Raw genomic sequence first — 23,975 nt, 5'->3', positions numbered from 1 at the left:
TAAATCATCCCTACAGCATCTGATGGCAAAGCAGATTGGTATACTCATTATTTTACCAAAGCAACAAGACAACAGTTAAAACTACTGAGCTGTTAAAAATATTAGCCCTGCCTGCCATTCTAAGTGTAACAACAGAATCCATACAAAATGGATATTAAATCCTCAAAAATACTTATTTGTTTAAAGCAAAATCTACCTATCCAGCCACAAGTACCTATTCCTAGATTGCAGTCCCATGAAAAGATGCAATGAGATCCCTTGGGTGGAAATTCAGACTAGCCAAGAATAAAGAAACTTCTTTGTCATTATGTTAGAACATGGAGGATATTTGATAAGACATGGAGAAAACAGCTGTTGCCTACATCATTAAAATAGCATCGAACCATCAAGCAGAACCTGCATGGATTAATCATGGGAAAAAGCACTAAAATATTCCTCTCACATCAGTGTCATGTCTAAGGTAAAACAGCAAATAAAGAGGAAAAAATTTTCCTCTTTAGAAAAGTACTGTGTACTTTTAAAAAAGTACTCTGAACACAGAGAAGGGAACTCAGTACACAGTACTCTGAACTAGAGAAGGGAAAGCTCTCAGCTCAATTAGGCAAGGCTTCAATTAAAGAGGAAGCAATCAAGTGAAACTTGAAGCACACTCCCATTGTACAAATGAGAACAGTTACTGCACCCTCTGTGTTCTCCCATATTTTCCTCATTTCAGCCTCCTCCCACACTTGCTGCTGATACAGTCCTCGAGTTGTTACACAAGGTGGATGCTGCCATAACAGAGGACACTTTTCTTTCCTCTACCTGGCACCAGTTGCTGGGTCTTTGTACTACAAGCAGAAACAAAAATTAAATTTAACCCCAGGCAGAAGCAAACAAAAGATACAAAATTGTGTAAAAAAATTGAAATAATCCTTCCAAAATGGAAAATTTAAGCAGAAAGTGAAACAAAAACCACAGAGATAAGCCCTGACACCAGAGAAATCCTATTGCCAAGCTTAGAGGACTAAATTATGGTGGAAGCTGGCATTAAAGCCTTAGCAATATCCAATACCTAGGTAAACTGAATGGGAATAACTAACCCAAAGTAGAGAGGATATACAGCAAAAGAGGCCATTTTCCAAATACCTGGAGTCTCAATCATGCAACATGATTGTTAAGTCCATTAGCAGGACACTGAACTTTGCCCTTTTGTTTGGCAATCACAAAGGCTGAGTGTCACCAATCTCCCCAGTCCTGTAAATCTCACCAGCCACATGCTGGCCAAATGCCCACATCTACCCCCTTGTTGGGGGGAGAAAAATGACATAAAAGATACATGACAGTAATGTAACACATGACAAAGATATGGCTCATTTAAGAAGTCAAGACATCTTTTAATCAGAGTTGCACACTGTGGAGGAATGGAAGGTTCCTTGTGTAGCCTAAGAAACCCTTCTTGAGAAACCCTTCCCCTTGCTGCAGCTATCAGGTGCCAGTTTTAGGCAGCCACTCCCCTGCACAACAGAAACCCTGCTGGACTTAATGGGACACATGATGAAACTCCCCATTCTTTCATCTGAGAATTTACTTCTGTACATAATTAGAAGCACAATCATTAAAGTTAGCGTTCCAAATTGCTGTCAGGAACCAGCCACACAAAGTATTCCTACAGGGCTACAAGGCACTTTACAGACCACATCACAAAGCCTGTCCTTAAAAAAAATCCCAGATCTGTCTGAAGAACAGCTCACCCGCTTCTCTCCAAAGGACCAAATTAAACCTAATCCACTTACTAACACAAGTGCAGATAACAGAACTACATGTAGGTCTTATCTAGCAGACAGGCAGTCTCAGCCTTAGAAATATTCATCTGTCTTGATATTGTCTGACCAATCCCACTAAAAAGACCAGACATCTGGCAAGCTGCAGAGATGGAGACCCAATCAATCCTGAATCATGCAGATAAGCTACAACTAAACAAAACAGAAAGTAAAAGGTGTTTCAGACCTGGAAAATAATGACCTGTTTGAAGAACATGTAACTGAAAGTACTGATAAAAATAACGCTGAGAACAAAGGGAGGTCTGGTAATCCAGCAAATCCAGTAGGGACAGCAGACAACACAATGGTGATTGCTGACTCAGCACGTGGCTATTTGCAGACTCCACCTTGGTGCATTCATGTCAGATTACTAGTCCTGCTTCAGTTTGTGATTTAAGGAATTAACTACAGTTGAAACAGAATTTGCAAACTTCCCTTATGTGTTCTCTATGGAGAATGCAGCAACTGAGATTCCTGTACCAAATTATTTTGATGTGTTGCCCATGCTTCTGGTGGAACTATCGGTTTTTCCTCTGACCTTGCTATTCTAATTCCACCATACTATTGTCAGCAACATTGTGAAGACCTGCTCAGCTAGAAGACTTTCCTTGCTATCTGGATCTCCAGTTGCATAGTAGGAGGTTGTACTGTCTGCTGTGGGGTATAGGTCCTGTTTAATCTCACCATCACATCTATTTACTTCCCCAGGAATATTTGAGCATGTAACAAGGGAGTTACACAATTCCCAACCAACTGTAGCCAGCCAGAACTATATTACAATGTGGCATATTTACTCTGGTGTCTAGATGAAGATTAGAAGTGAAATTATATTACTTTAGCTGAGGTAAAATAATTTTTATGTTTTCCAGAATGTGTTAAGCAAAGGAAGGAACTCCTCAGTGAGAACAGGAATGTTTTGGAGTAATTCTTGAGGTTGATGTAGAAATACTAAACAACTTGTTTAATGTTGGAATAGGAATCCACAGTAGCTACACTGATTAAAATTGCAAAGCAGCACAATGAGAACTTGGCATCCTCTGCTACCCCAGATGTCACAGAAAATGTGTTGCTCCATGTAAGTCTTACTAAGGACCAACAGCTCAAAGAGGACTGAGCACTATTTCCCTCTGAGGAAAATAAAACAATAAAGTAAGATCTCAGGCTCACAAATACATATGATTTACGTGTACAACTCACTCTTAAATTCCTGCATCTTACAATGAAGAGAGTTTCTAGGTCTTAAAGGCAGGAGTTGCAGGAAGATCAGAAAACATTTGATTAAAAGAATTCAGGCCAAAGAATCAAGAATTGCTGAATCACAGAAGTTGACTTTCCAAGGCTGATTTCATCTACATGTCCTGAAACTAGCTATCATCAACTTGGAAAATAACCCTACCTGATACAACCTGCTAAGAAATAAATGTAGCCATTGAGCCATATTCACAGGTTTTGCTCGGTAAAGGTCAACAGAGTGAAAAGTAACATAAAGAAAGCCCACTATATTAAGAATACAGCAGTAATGAACCTGAGCTCACTGAACATGAGCTTTCAATAAGAAATGACACAGGCATTACACAGGGGCACATACAGGGACAGAGGTTCTGCCAGGGTAATGAGTTGCCAAAGTTTGTATCAGCTGAAGATCTACTCAAAGTATTTTAAAGTGGTTTCATCACTAAACCAAATTATTGGGATTGTGTGCTTTGCTGCTTTTTTTAGTAGATTCCAGTTCCTCCTGCCAAGCTAGGAAGCTGTCCTATGAGCAGCTGGTACTCCAGGACTAACAACTCCACTAATTTATCCTCTAATACCCAAGCTTCCGGTATCTCTGTTTGCAACTCAGAACCACAGAGGGTAAAGTATCACAAGTTCCTTCCCCATGCCTACAGAGGCTTACCCAGCTTCACAAAATGACCTTTGTTACAAAGGGATTTACACTGGTGTCCTTGGAAGCAACAGATGGTCAGGATGAGCTGCTGCCATCAGCATTTTTGCTATAGTCTGTGAAATTATTCACATAGTCACCCCAACAGTGGAGGAGTTTTCTCAGTTTAAAAGTGAAAGCAGATCAGTTAAAAGATGGGATAAAACAACAAGTGAAGCAGCAGTGTCTCTAAAAGACACTGAGATAGGCTGGATTTTGTGGTTATATAAAAGCAAGAAACACTATCTCAATCTGATGTATGAATTAAGTGCTCTACCTTATCAACAGGAAATATGAACACATTTCCTACAATTATTTCCTCTTGCAAATCATTCCCTGTAGGTCTCAAAGGAAACAACAGATGCACCCAAAACAAGCTTTCATTTATTTGCTGGCTATTCAAAGAAAATGTAAAACTCTGTTTTGTTTTCATTTCTTAGCACCTCAGTATTTAGACAAAACCTCTTGCTCAGCAAATCTGAAGTATTTTACTGGCTGGTGTCATTATCTTCACCTACAAAGTGAAGTAATGAGAAGAAAAGCAAGGGCAACTTCAAAGTGGCACCCTGTTCTTATGAGCCACCATATTATGCCACACTCTTATGCCACCCCCACAACATAAACCCAGCAAACCTATTAACTTGCAGCAGGGTCTCAGTTCTTTGAATGGTATCTTACACTGTGGGCATAGAGAGGTGAAATCTTCTTAAAGATGTATGAGCATTTAACAGAGCGACCCTAAGTTTTCCAACTGATGTACTGCCAATGTTTCTTGTGTTCATCCAAGATTTATGATATTGGTCCTGTGACAGGCACTCTGTTCCCTCTAATAATTTGAGCAGGCTGAAGGGTTGACTGTTGGTGTGAACTGTTGGCTCATGTGTTACCTTATGTTGTTTTTAATTCCAAGTATTCCTGCCTAGAATGACATGCTTGTGTCAACAGAAAACAGGCTTGGTGTAAGACTCAGAGTGGAATTTGAAACACTCTGCAGTGCAGAAACACTAGAATCTGTGAGCTTGGTTTCAAATCCTTCCAGGCAGATGCTTTCTGAGAAGCCTGCATCTGATTTTCTAATCCCCCTGAAGTTTGAGAGTGTTCAGATCAAGCTTTACATCAAGCCCCTGTCCTAACAAGCGGGGCCAAGTTGAACAAAGTTGCATTTGCCAACATATCCCTGAAGAGAGCAGCGCACCTCTGCTCCAAAGCCCTAGTTTTCCAAAGTTGGAGGGGGTGGTGTCAGTTTTAACCTTAAATGGAAACTGAAAACAAGTGTTTAAAGTTTACAGTCTTTTGAAATACAAACAGTTTAGCAAGGCAGCCATTCAGTACAATTTCTCCTCAAATAATAAGACCTTTGAGACACACAAGACTAATTGCAATTAAAGGTAGAGCGTAAAAAACCACCTTGATTTATTAAGAGCATGGAAAATAGCTTCAAGATTCAGGAATTATGGAATTTTGGAACTGTAAAGGAAGAAAAATCATCCTAATCAGTGTTATAAAGACTTTTCTGTTATCCTTATAAAACAATTCTACAAAAGATGGGTTTGCTTCCACACTATTAGTTTAATCTTTATTGAATACGGTGGGATATCTCCCACAAGCATAATAAAAAAAAATTATATTATGCCTGAAGTCAAGTGATGTTCTTCACTCAGCCATGGGAGAAATTTTTCAGTCCAGTAAGTATAACTTCAGAGTGAAATAAAAAAAAAAGAGAAACTAATCAGGGCCATGAATCAGCCTCACTGGGGAACAACAGGGCTATGCAGAACTCTGATCTAAATTGCTATCAGCGTTAGGAATCCAGCCTGGGGAGCTCACAACTGCTGAGCACACGCCAAGCAGGGCACACGATTTTCTGCTGCCCTCTGCAGGGAAGCCTTGGGCCTTGTCATGCACAGCCAGGCTTGCACAGGATAAGCAGGCTCACAAAAGAACCGGGAAGTTTTCAAAGGAATTTTTACAATTTACTGTATTGTTACTTCAACAGTAATCTGCACTCAATTTATCTTTATGAATACAGCATTTATAATTGCAAATTAACCTTTTCACTTGAGATTATGAGCTAGTTATTGGTGTAACTGAGGAAGTTTTGATGGAAATATTAATCCCTAGATCCCTCCATCATATGAATAAAAGACCAGGCCCTCTTTTTTGCAGCCTCAACACTATGCTTCTACTCTGCTTTGACTGCTCAACACCAGAACATAGCCAGGAATTGAAAGGTACCCAAAAAAAAAAAAAGCTCGTCTTCTTGTGCTCTCTAGGAAAATATTAAGGAAATATCACACATTCACTCATTCACTTCTTCCTTCTAAACTAGTGAATTAATTATTTTGGTCTGAGACACTAGATGATTTAAAAAGAAGAAAAGAAACCAAAATAAACACCATCATACTGTGCTCCAGTTCAGTCAGTTCTAAACACAGCAACATGAAAATGTTTTTGAGATAAAAGTGATTAATGAAACATAAGCACATTGAAGGCTGTTGTTATTCAGATGACCAGCAACTCAATCCACTTACAGACTTCATTTGAGAACACTTACCTTTAACTCCAGAGCAAAGGTGAGAAGGATATGGTTCCTCCTCTTCTCTTAGGGTCTCTGTGGAGGTAATTTTGTGTTCCCATCTCCTCATTTGCCACAACACAAACAGCAGAACAGCATCAGGAACCTTAATTCACTACTGTCTGCAGAACACTGAGATTATATACTGCAATATACATATAAGCAGAGATATTTTCTTTGTCATTACACATCTGATGTTGCATGAGAATATAATAAAGAGAACTGTGGGACTCTAGGGTAATATGCCCATACACAAGAAGGTCTGACATGGAGAAATCTTTGTTGGGAGGCAGCCTTATGCACCCAGCATTCCTATGGATGGAGAAGGCCCCCTTATATATCAACACATGCATTTGCAAAATGTGTATCATGTACCTGTAATTCCTTGCTGCTGAAATACACACAAATAAACACAAAACAACTTGTTCTATACTCACCACAGCTGCTTTTGTTAAACACCAGTACAAGAATCACAAATGAACATTAGAACCATATGGAAATATAACAGACAAGCTTGAAGGGACAGTTCTTAAAGTTATCCAAACCAATCAGGTAGCATCATATGAAAAGGAAAGAAAACTAAAAGTTACACAAAAACATAGGGATCAGCATGTCAAAACTGACAGAAGCCTGGCAAACAAGCTGAAGTTTAATAATTAAATACTTCTCCTCAAACAATTAATTAGCAATATAGCTCTATATAATACAAACAAATCCTCCAGAAATGCACTGACTCCTTACACCCAGCATTTGCACTCTTGTCTCCTGGGCAAGGATGGGCAGTTTATGAACAGCTCAGAAACAATCAAAGCAAAACCCTGGAGATGGTGACGCATTTCTGGCCTCAAGCCCAACTCTGCAAAAAAGCCAAGGGACTTGACACAGCACAGTCACTGAAGAACATAATCCAACACAGAAGCCAAACTTATTTCTGACCAGGCTCAACCTCATTCATCAGCATCATCAAACTGGCCCTTCTCAACTGTTCTAACTCGTGGTGGAAAAACAAAGCAAGGTGCATGGTGACAACCCGGGGTGTAAAACCAATCCTCCTTCCATACATACGAGCTGGAAAGATTATTTTCCTCAAAGCTTCCACAGGAGAGATCGTCAGCATCTAAAGAAGATAAAATAAAGATAAAATACTCAGGAAAGTAGTGGAATAGTGTAGCAGGTTATTGTGGAGGTCTATGGCATCTTCCAGTTCACCACTTCAATTTGATCTGCCAGCACTTATGAATTCGACCTTAAGAAAAGGCAAACAGAAAACTGAATTTGGCAATGTCTTCATTTGAAGGAAGATTCATGCCACAAAGACAAAACAGTTTTCCAGAAAGCTCAGTGATACACCTGGAACTCAGAATGTCTGGCACTAGTTCTTACAAGGCATGCAGTTTTTTCACATTTCCCTGGGAATAAAAGGCTCATGAAAGTATTACTTTTATTTGCCTTCCTCCTTCCTGCTCATTTCATAACACCATCCCAATCAGGAGTCCTCCAAACCCTTTAAGATCTGGGTCACTGGACAGAACGGGAGGGTGAGGTCATGTAAAAGCTGGCTCTGAACAACATTTCCACTAGGCTAGAATTAAGCTTAATGGGCCTGTTTTTAGCCAATCTAGCACAAAAATAGGACAAAGTGTTTTAACAGAAGCATAAAGATTTCTAGCCAGCAGACACTGAGCAAAGAAAAAGTCCAGAGCATGGAAGAACAGAGGACCCAACACAGTATCCCACATGTCAGCCTTGCAGCAGCACTGCCAAACAAACCATCACAGCAAGAACTTAAGACACTTAAAAAGAAATAAAATGACCAATCAAGCACATTTTTGTATTTGTAGCAATTAACAACTCAGACCCTTGTACTCAGTATCCTTCAAAAGGACCTGAATCCAATAATCACAGCTGACTTAGCTTGTGAGGATTTAAAGAGCTACAGGTGGGATGAGCAAGTTAAATAGAGGGGAAAAAGAGGGGCAGTTCCAGTACAAAATTCAAAACATTCCATAAATTTGAACATATAAGAGATTAAAATGAAGGCTCAGAATGGAAGAGAGGGAAAGCCTCCAAAAAGGGAACAGTCTTTTTCTCAGATTACCCAGTGTGAAAAACCAATACTGTATTCCCATATTAAAATCAAAATTTTACAGAAAGACTGCAAAAAACTTTCTCGCTTTCTTCCATTATCAAACAATGAAATTTAAATACAAAAGCTTATTTTAATTATAGGATTAAAATAAACAGAGAATTCATATTTCCTAAGCAAAGAAAATTGTATTAATTACAAAAATATACACATTAATGAGAAGAAAAAGGAAATGGTACTATTCTGAGTCAACAAAGACACACCAGGTTATCAACCACTTCTGGCTAAACTCCATCCACCCTTCTATGCTAAGAACCAGCCTGGCCAATGGAAGGTTGAGACTCTGTAACATGGTGAATCACCACAAAAACAAGTTACAAGCTGGAGGAATAACTCAACTCTAAAAGTGTGAGTGGAACTCCTTCTATTCGTTGCCACTTTTGTCCACGGGACTGATCACGTGCACAACCACTTAGGAGGATCAAGCTTCAGCAAAAGCAAAGTTAGACAAACAAACCAAAAAACCCAAACAAACAAAAAAAACCCCACAAAAACCTACCAAACACTACAGTAAATTAAACAAACCGTACTCAGAGACTGAGCACTGATCCAAACAACTCTATGCTCTAGAGAGACACTATAATGAACAGCCTTGAATTTTCTTTAAGAATTTTTAGATAACAAAGTTAATTCCTGCACACCATGTACCTTTCTCTTCTGCTTCAGAATAACAAAGATACACCACAGAAAACTTGCTTCACCAGAGAAACTCTACACAAAAATGGAATTCTCCTCCTTACCATGCCACTCCCTAAGAATTCAATTGCTCAAGCAAGAGTTTCATGTGAACTCCACAACACCACCTCTAAATCCTGTATTTGACAACAAAATTGACCAGGAGGTCAACACAACAAGAAATTGCTTCCCAAAACAGAACATGGAGTTACTTAAACACATTCTTCTGCAAAGCACCTACCTCCAACTATCCAAAACTCTGATGAAGCACAAGCAAATGTGTACTCACCATAAGGACCACATGTGAACTCCTCTAGTTCTCTATCCCAGTCTTCCACCTCATACTCAGATGCATCTTGCTGCCCTGAAGACTCAGGTATACTGGAAACTTCATTATCCCACACATCCAGGTCAGCATATATATTGTACCAGCCCTCATCAGTAGAGCCACTGACATCACCTTCAGTGGGAGAGGTAGAAGCAGATTCACTCTCCTCAGACTTGTCATCAGGAACATTTGGAATATTCTGCAGCAAACATTCTAAAACCAGTAGAAAGCACCAACAGATACATTCAGAAATTAAACAAGAACAATTAAGTGCTCAGCACACAATAATCCAGAGAGGTACACAAATACACTTTGTACTTACTAATCTTAATGAAATACACATAGTTTCCTATATAGGCAATATCACTACAGAGCTGCTTCACATTTCAGGTGCTTGGGAAGAGTGGACATAGCCTTGCACCACAGCACCAGAACGTAAACCAAACCAGGACCTTCCACAGACTAGCTGGAAAATAACTCTGTAAACTACAGCAGAGGACCCAGCACTCTTGTTTCACCACATTCACCTGCAGGTATTTAAAAGAATAAAAGCAACAAAAAACCCACAAAAATATGGTTCTGGTTTTAAAAGAAAGAAAAAAAAAAGTCATATTGATTAATTACTCATGTACCTAGGCATACAGAAATACCTACATGGATATAGTTTACTGCAGTAAGTAAAGAGGCATTTCCTATGTATCACCAAAAGGCTTTAAGCATATTTCTCAAGTAGTGCACAAGTTTTAATATTTGTGACCTGCTTTCTTTTATCCTACCTTTTCTGGGCTTCCAGACCACAATTTCTGTCTTATTTGGAAGCAGTTTCTCCTCAGAGGCAGCAGCCATCACCTACAAGGCAGTTTTAAAGAATGCAGTAGTACCTCTGATTGCTCACAAAACTGCTACCATATTTCAGTGTTCCCAGGTGTCTCCATTTGCTCCCTTGATGAATCATAGGTTTAATAACAAACAGGCTTTCACTTCAGAATCTGCAGAGGTACAGCTAATTGTGCTGCTGCCATCGGTCACCCCTAGCATTAGCCCACACAGAACAGCCCATCCCCTCACTCACCCCCACAACCCCGACCCAAACCGTGCCCCTTTGGGAACGGCAGCACACTGTGAAAAAATCAGCGGTAATGAAGACACAAGGAGTGGAAAACGTACTAACACTGAATCAACCATTCGGTGGGAGCCCACACGCCGAAGGGGATCCTCCAACAGCACTGAGGGGCTGCACCAAGATGGACGGAGAGCAGAAGAAAACCCTCAGCTGCTCTTGAGGGGCGCACTGGGGAGCGGACGGAGAGTTCTCCTCACACTTCACATGGAACAAGGAGGAGCCGGCGGTGGGTGCGGGAAGCCGGGGCCCGCAAGGGCCGCAGCCGGTGGCCGAGGGCAGGGCGCGGACTCCGGGCAAGCCCTCACGGCGGCCCCGCCGCCTCCGCCGCCCGCCCCGCGCTCCCCGGGATCCCCGAACCTTCGGAGCCGAGCCCGCCGCCCGGCCTGAAGGGCACCGTGGACCGCCCGGCCTGAAGGGCACCGTGGACCGCCCGGCCCTCGGCGCCCCTGAGCAGCGACAGCCGGGCGGGCCCGCGGCTGTGCCCGAGGGCCAGGGTGCGACACCGGGATGAGAGGGACAGTGGGACTGCTCCCTCTCCAGCCTCCGTGTCAGAGCGCCCGGCCGGCGGAGCCCACCGTGCACAGCTTCGGAGTCACAGACGCAATTCGGCGGGAAAAACCTCCGAGATCATCGAGTGCAGCCATAACCCAACACCACTGTGTAATTGAGACTGCATCCTGGATAAACACAGGCATAAGAGCTCTGAGGAAGCACCTTTTCACTCCTGAAGTTGTAAATGAAGTTATCAATACCTCTCATGGCTGGGTTGAGTTTTCCCCTTGCCAAAAGATAACACTTCCCTTCCGGCCTCGTGGTAGCAGCATGCTCAGAACATGGAGAGGAAGCACCTTGGCTGAACAGCTGGGCAGGTGTCAAGCACGTGTACTTGCAGGGAATGTGTATCCCTGGAAGAATGGCCCACTTTCTGAAATGATGGAGACTTTAAAATCTCCAAACTTTGCACTTGAAAACGTTTAGTTGTGCAGCTGATGAAGCAAGAAGTGGTTCAGAAGCAGCAAGAGCGTAAGGTGCAGGGAGGGTGTAAGTGATTATCAGTAAGGAAATCTCAATGTTAGACAATGAGGTGGCAGAGAACTAATAGGGATAAAGGGAATGGCATGGCTAAAAGCTTGGAGAACACAAAAGCAGGATGTATTTCAGATATGGTCACAGAAGGAGGAATCTTACTAGACTGCTGCTCCAAACTTTATTCCCAGCTAGTTAAGTTACTGGAATTCATTGCTGAGAGGAGCTGCAATTTCTACTTGAGTGAAAAATCAAGAAATATTTCTCTGTAGTCATTATGTCACCCTTCAATCACTGGGAAATTGCACAAAGAAACACCTGCTGCACGGTCTTGAACTTTTCCTGCATTTCTCCACTGGTCCAAGGATAGCATTTATGTTGATTTCTCAGTTTTGTGGCTCTGTAAACAGCCAAGGACAGCACCCTTTCAAAACACATTACCTGTCTTTTAGGCATGGTGGACAGAAAAAGTGTAGATCAGAGCTTTCCACTCTCACCTCAAGGACATTGCTAACAGATCTCAGCTCCCCTCCCATGCAAACACCAATGCAAGGAAGCTGCAGAGGCTGTTTCTATTTTTGTCATGAGGATTACAGATTATTTCAAGACTAGGAAGCAATAAATACTGTATTTTTACTGATTACCTAATGAAATTCACTTTTCATGATTCAGCTTCATAAGATAGAAAGATCACCTACAGTTGTAGTTTTCATGGGGTTTGGTTTGGGTTTTTTTGCATTTAGGTGCTGTAATATTAGCTTTCCAGATGCACTAGAACTATCTGAATGTTTAAGCACAATCAAGAATTTGGTCCCAGAAGCCTTGATGAAAACACCCTCAGAGGTTTGCTTCCTCTGACAGTGCACTTCAACCTGCCCCTGACAGAATTAACACTAGAAATGACTGCAACAGAGATTATTCTTTTTTGTCACATAAAATGTAAAGAAGGTAAACTTTAATAAAATCCAGGAACATATTACCTTTGTACAAAGAAGTTAAAAAATGCACACTCATGTTATAACTATGTAGTTTTTCATAAATATCCAGTTTGCAATAAAGTGTATTTAGAAACAAAATCTTCCACCAGGTCTCCTTGCAACATCTTCATAGCTCGCCAGTGAATGCTTCCAGAGTTTTCTGGTTTGCCTTGGGGATGACTTAGCTCTTCCTTGACATAATCCAACCACAGGTCTTTAAAAGAAAAATGAAAAAAAGAAATTAAAGAAAAGGTTAGATTTTGACTAGATATTGCTTAACAAACATAGCAAGCCTAACTAGAAACTCTTTTTCTAAGTGTCTTTGATATTAATGCAATAGGGTTTACTTTGTGAAACTACAGTCTTCCAGCACCTTGAGGAGTAAAACCCTGGGTTCTATCCCAGCTGGAACAGTGATGTCTTCAGAAATAATGCAACAATAATTGAGCTGCATACTTTCATAAAAGGAATATTGCAGAAATCTTGATTATAAATATATAGCTCCATACTCTTCATAAATCCAAATTAAGTGATACATATCTCTTATGCCAGCCAGTGTCTGAACCTGATTTGCTCCTATTGTGCTGAAGCCATCCCAATGCCAATGACCCTGGGCTGACAGTGGAGGGTCCCTGCAGTATCCTACACTTGATGGCACAGAAGAAATAAGCTCCACTCTGCATGACAGCAAGCACAAGGGCAGAACAAACAGGTACCTTTTGAAATGGATGGAAATAAAAGAGGCAGCAGTGAACGAACGAATGAATAATAAAAAACAGAATCCCCCTTACCAGTATTTGTTGAACCAAACTCCCTCAAGGCACGTTCATAGTATTCTCTCAGATGAAGCATTTTGCAGGATTCCTAAGAAAGGAAGGTATTAAAAGGCCATTTATTTTGTAAAGAAGTGAATCTGCAGCATGATTAGATTCTGACAAAGGAAGAGAGTCATGGCAATTACACGCACACACTGCTGAAGATTAGTTGCCATGGAACTTGGGTTTGTATTCACATCCTGTGAATCAACTGCAGAGGACAAACATGAACTGATCACAGACTACCACCACTACTCTGCTTCCTATTTAAATCCCAATTTAGAACTGTATTTTACAAATAAAAAGCATTAATTGGCTAGTCAACAACTTACTTGCTCCTTTTCTATTTGGATCATCTTCCTGAAGAAGTCAAGTGAAAATGGACGATTTTCACACAGGCTGAAATAAAATAAGTGACATTAGACTTAAGGACCTTTATCATATACCCTAGAATAATCAGGTCTGAAGGTTTTTTGTGTTTTTTTACCTGGTAAAGAGTCTTTTAACTTTCTTATAACCACAATTTCTGTAAGTCCAGTCAAGATACTTTTCTTTCATAGTCACAGATTCAGGAGGCGTTGTGGCACGTAAGGATCTCTGCAAGTTTAAAAGGGAAAAAAAAAAAACCAAAATAAACAAAAAATAAACTTATCATATAACGTAAAATAAAAAAGCCCAATTAGTGCTTCTCCCTAATTAGGCATCTGACACAAAGGGGATCTCCTAAGTCTAAAATATATTTCCCCTCCAGTATTCCATATAGCTGGAACTGGCATTTCCATAAACCCCCTCAAGCAGAGAGCTTCACAACACTCTACAAACAGCTAAATTCAAGCTTCCACCTAAATACCTGAATTTTATGCTGTAAATGGGAGAAAAAAACCCACAACCCAACATACCAGGCAATGAGAAAATGTTTTGCCCTATACTACTGCGTAAATCCATAGTGAAATTAAAGTCCTCATTCAAATCTTGGCTATTTTGTAAAAAGACTGATGTTTTCACACAGACTGGAAAAACTCTCTTTTCCATGCAGATAAGTATCTGAAAACAGAGCAAATATTCTAGACCAAAAAGTAGGAGCCCATCACTGGTTGTATTTACAAACATTCATATGCCTTAGAACATGGGAATATTTATGCCTGTAAGTCTATGTCCAACTTTTTTTTTTAATGCACACAGTTTTGCTTGAAATTCTTTTATATCAACACATCCATGAAGGAACTTGAGTAAAAAGCATTTGTTGCATGTTCCATTCACCCACATTGTTTTATTTTATTGACACAGCCATAAAAATAGATTTTGATTAGCCAAGTACCTGGAAGAGAGCTTCAGTGTCTTCCTTGCTGTTTGTACCCTCACTCCATTCCACCCAGAGGGTCCACAATGGCAAGGTGCCCTACAAGGTCAGCAAACACATCAGATGGCTGAAATACAATGACTGACTTAAGAGAAACAGACAGCAACACAGCCATCAGGATCTGTATTACCTGCCATAAAAAATACCCTCTGGACACAGCTCTTGGAAAGACAACTTGGAACTGCACACTGAAATAATTTCTCATTTCCTCCCTGACTTACAAGATAAATCATCCTTAGCTGGACAGATGTATTGCCAGGGATGAGAACCAAGTTCTGAAGTTCTGCATCACTGAGCACTGCAGTACACAGAGGTGACTTCCAAGAACAAAAAGGAAAGAAACCTTCCTGTTTCCTCACTCACTACCCAGGGTTTGAAATGGAACAGAGCAGGAGAGCAAAAAGCTAATTCAAAGCTTGAAATACCACACAGGCATTGGAAACACATCTTTCCATTAAGATATAAATAAAAGCTCGCTGCTAGGAGAGTATGTAAAATGTCACCTGTAAGCATTCAAACTTTAAACATGTTAATTTTAAGTGAATTGACAATTCCCTAATACTCAGGAAAGCAATTTGAATGTGAAATGTCAGGTTCTTATTTCTGACCTTAAAAATGGTTAGGGACTTTAAATGCCTTGTAAACAAAACAAAAACAACAACAAATAAAAAAAATTTAAAAACCAAAAAAAAAAAAAAACCAACAACAAAACAGCAACGGAAAAAAACAGACAAACAAAAACACCCAACAAAACAAAACAAAACCCCAGCACAACAGACCTTAGATTTCACATGTTTAATGGCTTCTTCAAAACATTGGGTCACATCATCCCTCTTGAGCTGGATCAGCACCTGCAGCCTCATCTGCCACGTTTCCACAGACTGGCTGAAGTGCCTGGTTGCAGCTTCTGCCACCTCCACAGCCTTCTCAGAGAGGCTGGAGTCCAGTAAGAGCTGAAGCTAAAACCCAGAAGATGTGGCTTTGTTAAAAAGCAGGGCTTTGAACCAATATTGTTCATCTTTGTGCCTACTCAAAATGGCAAAGACAGGCACACAAATAATGCAGGAAAACCTCAGCATCTATTTCTTCTGTGTAGTTCTTACCCACTGCTTGTAGAGAGCTTCTGACAGCAAATTGGACTCATGGGCTTTGCTAAACACACTCAGTGTCCTCTCCAGCCTCTAGAACCAACAAAGAAAAAAAAGCAAACAAGCATTATTCCTATATATACCAGATTCCAGCATTCCAAGAACTCCACTGAATTGTGTGTATATCATGTCAGTGAATATCTAATTACACATTATGTGTTTAATGCTGTAGGTATCTGCAAACATTCCAAGATAAAGTGGAATCAAGAGTATTTACTTCTCTTCCTTAAGGAGCAAAGAACAACACTGCATTGTTCTTTTAGTGTAATACTAGTGAACCAAGTTGCACAGGATAATTAATTAATTCACTGAGTCATAAAAAAAGCAGAGATGCATAATTAAATTACCCAAATGCCAGCACCATTTGCTCAGACTTATTTTCAAGAGTCATTTTAATTCATCTTCTTCTTTGAACAAACACAGGTTTGAACGACCTGTCAGTGAATTTAAATAACCCCTTCAACTCAAACCATTCCATGATTAACAAGTCTGCAATCAGCTTTCATTCAAAGAGGTCACTGTACTTTATTGACAAGGCTGGTTTATGCCCAGGCTAATGATGTCCAGGCAGGCCACCTGTGAGCCTGGCAGTAAAAAGTGATCCCTCCAGATGGAGATTAAGTTATTTTTAATGATGGCCACAGGTAAGTATTTTTGATAAAATGTAAAAATACATTTGTTTCTTATCTGAGGTATTACAAAAGTCAATAAAAAGAGGGATGATTTCTTAGCAGTATTTCCTAATAAACTTTTACCTTTTGCTTTAATTGTTCACTGTTGGTTTTTCTGTTGTACCGCTCTAAGCAAAAAGTGATGTAGCATTTCCACATGTCCTCTGTAGGAGCAAAGGCATAATACCACACTTTAGAGAATCACAAGAATAAGCACAAATATTTGTCTTTAAGAAATACAAAGATACAAGTGATACAAAGTGTTAATGCCAACTTTGTTTTAAAATGCTGTATTACAAGAGAGGCCCTAGATTTATAACATTACACGTTAAAATGGCTCCCCAATCCAAATTGCAGGCAGTAACTCTTTGTAAAGAGCATCAAGCTCTTAGCTCACCTGAGACTTTTAAAGCTCCCTTCCAACCCAAACTATTCTGTGGCTTTAAAGGCCATACAGCAGCAAGGTTGAGATCACTCCACAAACAGTCCCTTGACAACCTTCTTTACAAGTAAGAACAACACCAGAGGCTGAAGTTGGATACCCACTCCTCTGACAACTTGAAACCATTGCTTACTCACAGCTGACCAGCAAAAGACTCACATTGTCAGTTAAGCAGCTCCTCCAAGAACATAAATACATTGGAAAATAACCCAAATAACACATAAAATAGATCCCAAGAGGCAGCATCTAAGAACTGCTTGCCTTCTCTTAGGTATAGTAGAGCCTGCCATCACCTTCTTCAAGGCTCTTACAGGCTGCTCAAGTACCAGAAATGAATGTTAAAATGCAGGCAGAACATTTCACCTGTTGGGACTGCTCTCACAGCTTCATCAAAGACTGCACAGCACCGTTCCTCTTTCTGGGCCATTTCTGAGACTTTCTTCTGTTTTGTGGTGTGTTCTGTGGGCTGGGGGGACCCCAGCTCCAGCTCCCGGCGGGCCATGTAGTCCCATGTCAGGGGATCATCAGCATATCTGGCCTGCAAACTAAACACAACATGCTTGTAACAGCCCACAGCCACCATCCCTCACCTGCAGGTATGTTTAAGAGGGTTATTATATTGCTATAGAAATGTAGTTAAGTAACTAATAATAATAATTATAATAACGATGATGATAATAATAATAATAATAACAATAACATGGCTAAGTAATCAAATGCCAGAAAAATATATTTTCCTTTCCACAAGAGAAAGACAAAATATTACCTTTTTAAAATATTGTTTAATATTAATATTCTCCAGAAATAACACAAAACAGACAGGAAGCTGTCAAGAGAGATCTCTCTTTTGAGAGGAACAACTGGAGAAACAAAAGATCAAAAACCCCACCAAAGAACACTAGGAAAATCCACAGCTCCTGCAATGAATTTAAGAAACTAAGTGCAGTAATTATTCAGTGACAACTGTATTTTACCTATATTTTCTTAGCAGTTTTTTAAAGCTTTCTGAAGTCAGATACAAGTATCCTCTTCTGAAGATCATGCTTTTGTTTTTCTTAAAGGACTTCACATAAGCCCTAACACTATTTCCCTAGAGGAACACCCTTTAGTTCTGAAAGTCCTGTCAATCCACTCTAAGTTAGAGAACATGTTTCTTAAAAACCAAACCAAAATAAAATAAAAATAAATCACAAAGCTACAACTCACCTTTCAAGGATTTCTTTTTGCAAGTCTTGGGTAAAATCAAAGAGCTTTGCAATAGAGAGCACAGCCAGCTGGAATTCAACACCTACATTTCAAGAGAAGATTAAACTATCAAGTAGAGTATTTACTGAAGGATTCCTCAACATATTACATCAATTGAACTTTGTGTTTCTGTATCTTTTTCCCACATGCAAATTTAACCAGCAGCTCCCCTACTCCCTTACATGACTCTGCCATGAAAACACAAAATGCTCCACACTCAGGACAGATCTCTCCAAAGCTGCACAAAACAGATGTCCATGAATTATGTCCATCCTGTATCTCCACAACTTACCTTTGAAAAGACATGACTTGACATAATCAGATCATTGTGAACCCCCATAAGCCATTACTCACCTATTTTTAGATGCTTACAAATCATCTGTATGCCTATTTTTCCCAGTATTTCTCCAGAAAATTAAATTAAGCCAACTCTTTCTGAAATTTCCTCTAATGTCCTTTTTCCCCACTAATTTTCAATGTTCATTATTGTATTTTTCCCAGTCTTCCAAAATATCCCCATCTATCATTCTCAAAGTTCTCAAAGATATCTGCTACTAGTTTGCAGTTATTTTACCCAATTCTCTCAATTAAATGGCTGATTTTTACCAAGTCTGCTTAATTTAAAATAGTTTAGCTGGTTTATTATAAGTCTGAATTCTTACTTTTTTGCCACTAGTGGCAGCTGATTAGTTGTGATCTAATGTTCAGCAAAGTAAAAAAGGTTATGTAACTCTGTAGTGTCTTTTGGTTTTCTTTTTTAAATAGTCAAATTTTGAGGCTGTAACCCAGCACTAGGCTAAAGGTTACAATTTTCTTAATGAGTAAGTACAAGAAATGTTCATTCACCTTTGATTTTCTGAGAAGCGTCCCTGTAGACTATGCGAGCCATTTCCCCATTGAGAATTTCTTCAGAGTAATTGAATTCCCCCTGAAATATCAATCATATAATTGAAGAAATTATTGTCCTTTCTCAGCTAGCATTTTTGCAAGCAGGGAAAAAAAAAAATCAGAATATATTAATGTTTTTCTTCATGCAAGTCTATTTTTATGTAATTCACACAAGTCAACTACAAAGAAATGAGGTAGGAAGTTTGACTATTACTTTCCAGAAATTACTGTTAATTTTCAGACTGGGGAATGTAATAATAGATTCTACAAATGCAAAGAAAGAAAATTAGTGTATGAAGTATTAGAGCTCAGCATCAGCAAGTATTTGAAAAGCTCCACACAGTTGCAGGACATAAACAAAAACTTTCTCTAAGCCATTGTCAAATAAACCACTAATCCAAAACTGAATTTCAACATGTAATACACAGACAATATCTCTTAAATTTATCTGACCTACCAGGTCCATCTTTGCTTGTTCAAATTCCTTCTTCTCCTTCCTCTGTTTCTCAGCATGCATAAGCTCCATTCTGAAATACTGCAAGTGACAACAAAATGAAATTACTGTGGGGATAAATCATAAAAATCTAAGTCCACAGAGTAAAACAAGCTCTGAGGATACAAATAAGGACTTCACCACATCCCACATGTCTTAGAGCCTTGGTTTTTGAAGGTTTGTGTACCTACCACTACCTGCCCTGTGTATTTGCCCAGAAATTTCCAACAGGTAGCAATGCTAATATTTTAGTCATTCTTTAAACCTTAACTTGCCCTCAAAGAAAAACAAGTTCCTCAATAAAGACTGGGGATGCCAGACTGAGCCTGATAACTACATCCTAGCAGAGCTTAAGAGTACCTTAGAAAGGAATTTTGGGGTTGTTTTTTTTAATACTTTTGACATTTTCCTGCTGACGGAAAAACAAGTATTTCCAGTTATCTCAGACAGATTTGAGAAATATGCTGAACTGATTTGCTCTGATTGATAAAAAGTCATAGAAGAAAAAAAGGAACTCACTTCTTGATAAAGCTTGGGGCACTCTGGATGGAAGCGCAAAGCACGAAGGAATAAGTGCCTGGCACTTTCTGATGACAGTCGTGTCTCCATTTCCCACTTTGCTGCCATAATCCACAGTGCTGCAACAGGTGACACAAATAAATTTATTTAACCTCACAACATGAGTTCAGCACCAGAATAAGACTGATTATCTCCCACGTAAAACTATAAAGCAGACAGGCATATCCAGGAAGTTTAATCCAGTTTAGCTACAGATCTAATGATGTCTTCAAAAGCCAAAATGCAGTCATGAGCACTCGACACCTCTCGCTCCTGCATCTACCAAGTCCAAAGTCCACCTGGGAATTGGTCATTCTGACCTACTTCACATCTATTTATGACTGCTCAGCACAAATTCTGTCAGATCCCTTCTCTCTGAGGCAGCAACAAGGCAAAGAACAGAGAGCAAGAAGAACTCTAGCCCAACAGTTTGAACTGAGATCTACAAGAATTTAAACCAACACCATACAATCTATGCTGAGGCATTTATGCAGCACTCACCATTGTGTTATTTACCTGGTTTATTGGAATGAATGGCCAACATGGTAGAAAACACCTTACTGAGTTGATGTTTTGCATTCTGTAAAAGAAGCAGTTTTGTTTCACCCACTCTGGTACTGAATTGAACCCCCAGCACCAAAGTTTCAGTAGGAAAGTTTACAAGCTGTAGTAAAATTGCTCTGAAAAAGATGCTTCTCTGCTACTTTATCTACAGTAGAAAGTTTCTCATATTTACTCAGCAGTGATCAGCATTTAAAAGTCACCACATTAGAGTAGTATAGCTAACTCAAATTTTCTGAACCACACAGCCAACACAAATGCTGCCCAAGTCCCAAACCCATGGTTTCACTGCCCTTTTCTGAGATGGAGACTGTATTTTACTTTGGCCACCTTCACCACCATGGAAAGTCACCTTCTTCAGTACAGAAATGACAACAACTGAATTCTGGTAATAATGTGAAGCCTTGCACAGGTAAGTTTATCAAGTACAAAACTGACAGAATTAGACTTTTCAGCACAGCCACTACAAAAAATATTTGGAACAAAATCACAGTTCACAGACAAGTTAATCACTCACTCCAGAGAAGGTATAACCAGTATTATGGTTCTCACAAACCAACTGGTACTCCAGATTTAATGCAGTCAGACTCACCTTTGCCCCTGCAAGCATCAAATCTCATACTAATTCATTCTCACTCAAACTCTACACTTATACACATCAGTGAAAATCCCAAGCAGCTCCAACAATACTATCAAAATTATTTTAGTATTACAGCACATAACACTAAAGTTTGTACCCCTATCTTTAAATCAAGTTTCAGATGGCTGAATAAGTACCAGTCTCAACCTGGGTAAGATCAGGATTTGAAAACTCACCCACTGCTTGCAAAACGCAACATGAGAAAGCCAAAGCTGGACATCATCCTGTTGGAAATCAAAAGAAGAAAAGAATCAACCTCACAATGTACAAAATTGCTTGTACACTGATAAGCAAACATCACACCCTTGGTACAATGACCTGTCACGCAGAAAAAAAAAGAATTCCAAATCTCAGTACAAATAAACTTACTTTCCATTTCCCTGTAGCTCGGTTGAACAGGCTGTGGACTCTATGCAGAATAGAGTACTCAATTTCATCCTTCTTAAACGAATATCCAATCCGCTAGGAGGAAAAAATTACACATTTTATTGCAATAGAAAATTTGGCATAAAGTATTTTGCACTCTTAACAACTGACAAACTTACTGCTCTTCTTTTCTTGATCAGTTCCAGCAGATTAACTTCATACTAGAATGGGAAGAAAAAAACATTTAAAAGCAAATGTGGAGGCACATAACAGCAAGGCAAGAAAAAACTACATCAAGTTTGTTATAAATTATCAGGTGGACAATAAACATTACAGTCAGGAAAAAATAAGCAGTAATTTTTGGCTGGGTCACTACTACATTTCTAAGATTCCTGGCCCTGCATAGCACAGCCCAACAATCCCACCCTGTGCGTTAAAGCACTTTCCAAACATTCCTTGAGCTCTGTCAGGCTCCTGATTATGACCATTCCCTGTGGAGCCTGTTCAGTCCCCGGCCACCCTTTCAGGAACTTTTTCCTAATACTGAACTTATTAATTCCTCTTAACTACAGTTTGCACAGCACGTCAGGGAACTGGGGGCTCTACATCTCTGGAGAGACAGAAAACTACAGGAAGAGGTCACAACGCGAGAGAAGCCTGACCCCAAACTCGGGCATCAACTCCTGGCTACGCTTCATACTCTGGTGCCAACAACCGCTCACAGGTGAACACCAAGGACCAGGTGAGGAAGGGTCTCAGTTTTCTGACCTGTTTCCAACGTGGGTCACTGCAAAACTACCCGGGTCTAACTGAGCTGGGTCTGCACCGAGAGCCGCCCCGCTCTGCCGCTCGGTGAAGCCTACCTGGATGTAATTAATGAAATCCTCCTTCCGCAGCGCTCTCCGCTGGATTTTGTACTCCAGAGCCGTGGCTTTCCTCAGGACAGCCCTGCGGGAACGGGAGATCAGCGCCCGCAGCGCTCCCGGCCGCACCACGTGCGCTCACCCGGCCCCGGCCCCGCTCACCGGATCTCTTTGCGTGTGAAGAGCCCGACCCGCTCCAACTGCTCGAGCTCCGGGATGCGATCCTCCAGCCGCTGCTCGATGCGCTCTGCCATGGCCGCGGGCCCCCGGTGTGTCCGGCACGGCACAGCCCGGTACAACAAACACGGCACAAGACAACCCGGTACAACAAACACGGCACGGCCGCCGCCGCTTCCGGGCGCTGCCCGCGCCGCTTCCGCGGCCGCTGCGCCGCTCTGCCGCCCCCTGCCCGGCTGGAGGGGCCAGAACCGCAGAGCCTCTACAGACTCGGTCGGGTTGGAAAGGACCGCTGGAAAAGTTTTTTTCATCTTCTGTGACTTGGATTTGTGGTGGCTTTTTTCTATTTTGCGACCAATTAAAAAGAAACTAAACTAATTCTTTGTAGGAGAGGTTTAGCAAGTTTCCTCTCTGACAGGAAACAGTGACATGATTTTCCAAGAAGTAACCAAACAGGAAAGCTACCAGGAAATGGAGAGGCACCATCCAGTCACAAGACCAAGAGCTACAGACTGGTACCCCATTCAGAAGTTGGTGGCCTAGGCAGCTCTGGATTGCAGCTGCCTTGTGCCAAAGGACTCTGTTCCCACCCAAGAACAAGGGTAATTCCTGATGGAGACTGTCCTCCCTGGAGACTCCCTTGTCCTACACTGAATGATTGTAAGTTTGGAGTGGAATCGGCACAGCCACCCCAGCACAGCCATCCCCATTGGTGAGCCAAAGCCTTCAGTCCCTTGGGACCTAAAATTCAGTGAGTTCACCTCCCCCTGAGTTCAGCTTTCAGTAAAGCAGCACAGCAGTCCTCCTCAGTGGTGGTGGAAGATTGTTATTCATAATCACCAGTAACTTGTTAATTACATTTGGTTTGATATTTTGAGATGCACCAGTTCAAGCTGATTCTTGTGCAAGTCCACAGATTTTACTAAAACAGACCTTAAGGAGGATGGCACTGGGCATCAAAATTAACATTAGCACACTGAAGTGATGAGCAAGAGTGTGATTGGAATTACTACTGGATTGTTTCACTTCATTTGAGTATTTTTGCATTTGAGTGCATGATTTTATACTAAAAAGCATTCTGTACTTGGAGCTAACCTGTCATGGTGCATGTAGATCCCAACATGTAAATGAGAACACTACATGCTGTCTAGGAGTTATGTGTCACTAAAGGA

At 40.5% G+C, this 23,975-nt stretch overlaps 2 protein-coding genes across 2 annotated transcripts in view; both read right to left on the bottom strand.

Moving 5' to 3' along the window:
• The window catches only part of LOC131586022 (sterile alpha motif domain-containing protein 9-like), a 248,996-nt gene that overhangs the window by 12,206 nt on the left and 212,815 nt on the right, over window positions 1-23,975 (bottom strand). The gene's annotated exons all lie outside the window — the stretch shown is intronic.
• Window positions 12,595-22,908, bottom strand: UTP6 (UTP6 small subunit processome component). Its single transcript, XM_058852770.1, has 19 exons — window positions 22,789-22,908; window positions 22,627-22,711; window positions 21,943-21,984; window positions 21,767-21,859; window positions 21,574-21,621; window positions 20,713-20,776; window positions 20,158-20,276; window positions 19,603-19,680; window positions 19,104-19,185; window positions 18,219-18,300; window positions 17,376-17,557; window positions 16,655-16,734; window positions 15,855-15,932; window positions 15,531-15,710; window positions 14,710-14,790; window positions 13,879-13,988; window positions 13,724-13,790; window positions 13,368-13,440; window positions 12,595-12,790 (listed from the first exon to the last, which is right to left on the bottom strand). Exons 1-19 carry the CDS (start codon window positions 22,878-22,880, stop codon window positions 12,633-12,635), a joined length of 1,794 nt encoding a protein of 597 aa, XP_058708753.1. The 5' UTR covers window positions 22,881-22,908; the 3' UTR covers window positions 12,595-12,632.

This window comes from Poecile atricapillus, chromosome 17 (genome assembly GCF_030490865.1).
Source record: "Poecile atricapillus isolate bPoeAtr1 chromosome 17, bPoeAtr1.hap1, whole genome shotgun sequence".
In the NCBI taxonomy this organism is placed as follows: Eukaryota; Metazoa; Chordata; class Aves; order Passeriformes; family Paridae; genus Poecile; species Poecile atricapillus.
Note: the sequence above shows the minus strand (reverse complement) of the source record. Positions and strands in the feature narration are given on the sequence as shown.

Coding starts and splice junctions, on each gene's coding strand:
- UTP6 (XM_058852770.1), bottom strand. CDS start 22,880: ATGGCAGAGCGCATCGAGCAGCGGCTGGAGGATCGCATCCCGGAGCTC. Junction 15,711..15,854: donor AAGCTCTCTACAAGCAGTGG/GTAAGAACTACA, acceptor TCTGGGTTTTAG/CTTCAGCTCTTACTGGACTC. Junction 14,791..15,530: donor TTAAACATGTGAAATCTAAG/GTCTGTTGTGCT, acceptor CTGACCTTGTAG/GGCACCTTGCCATTGTGGAC.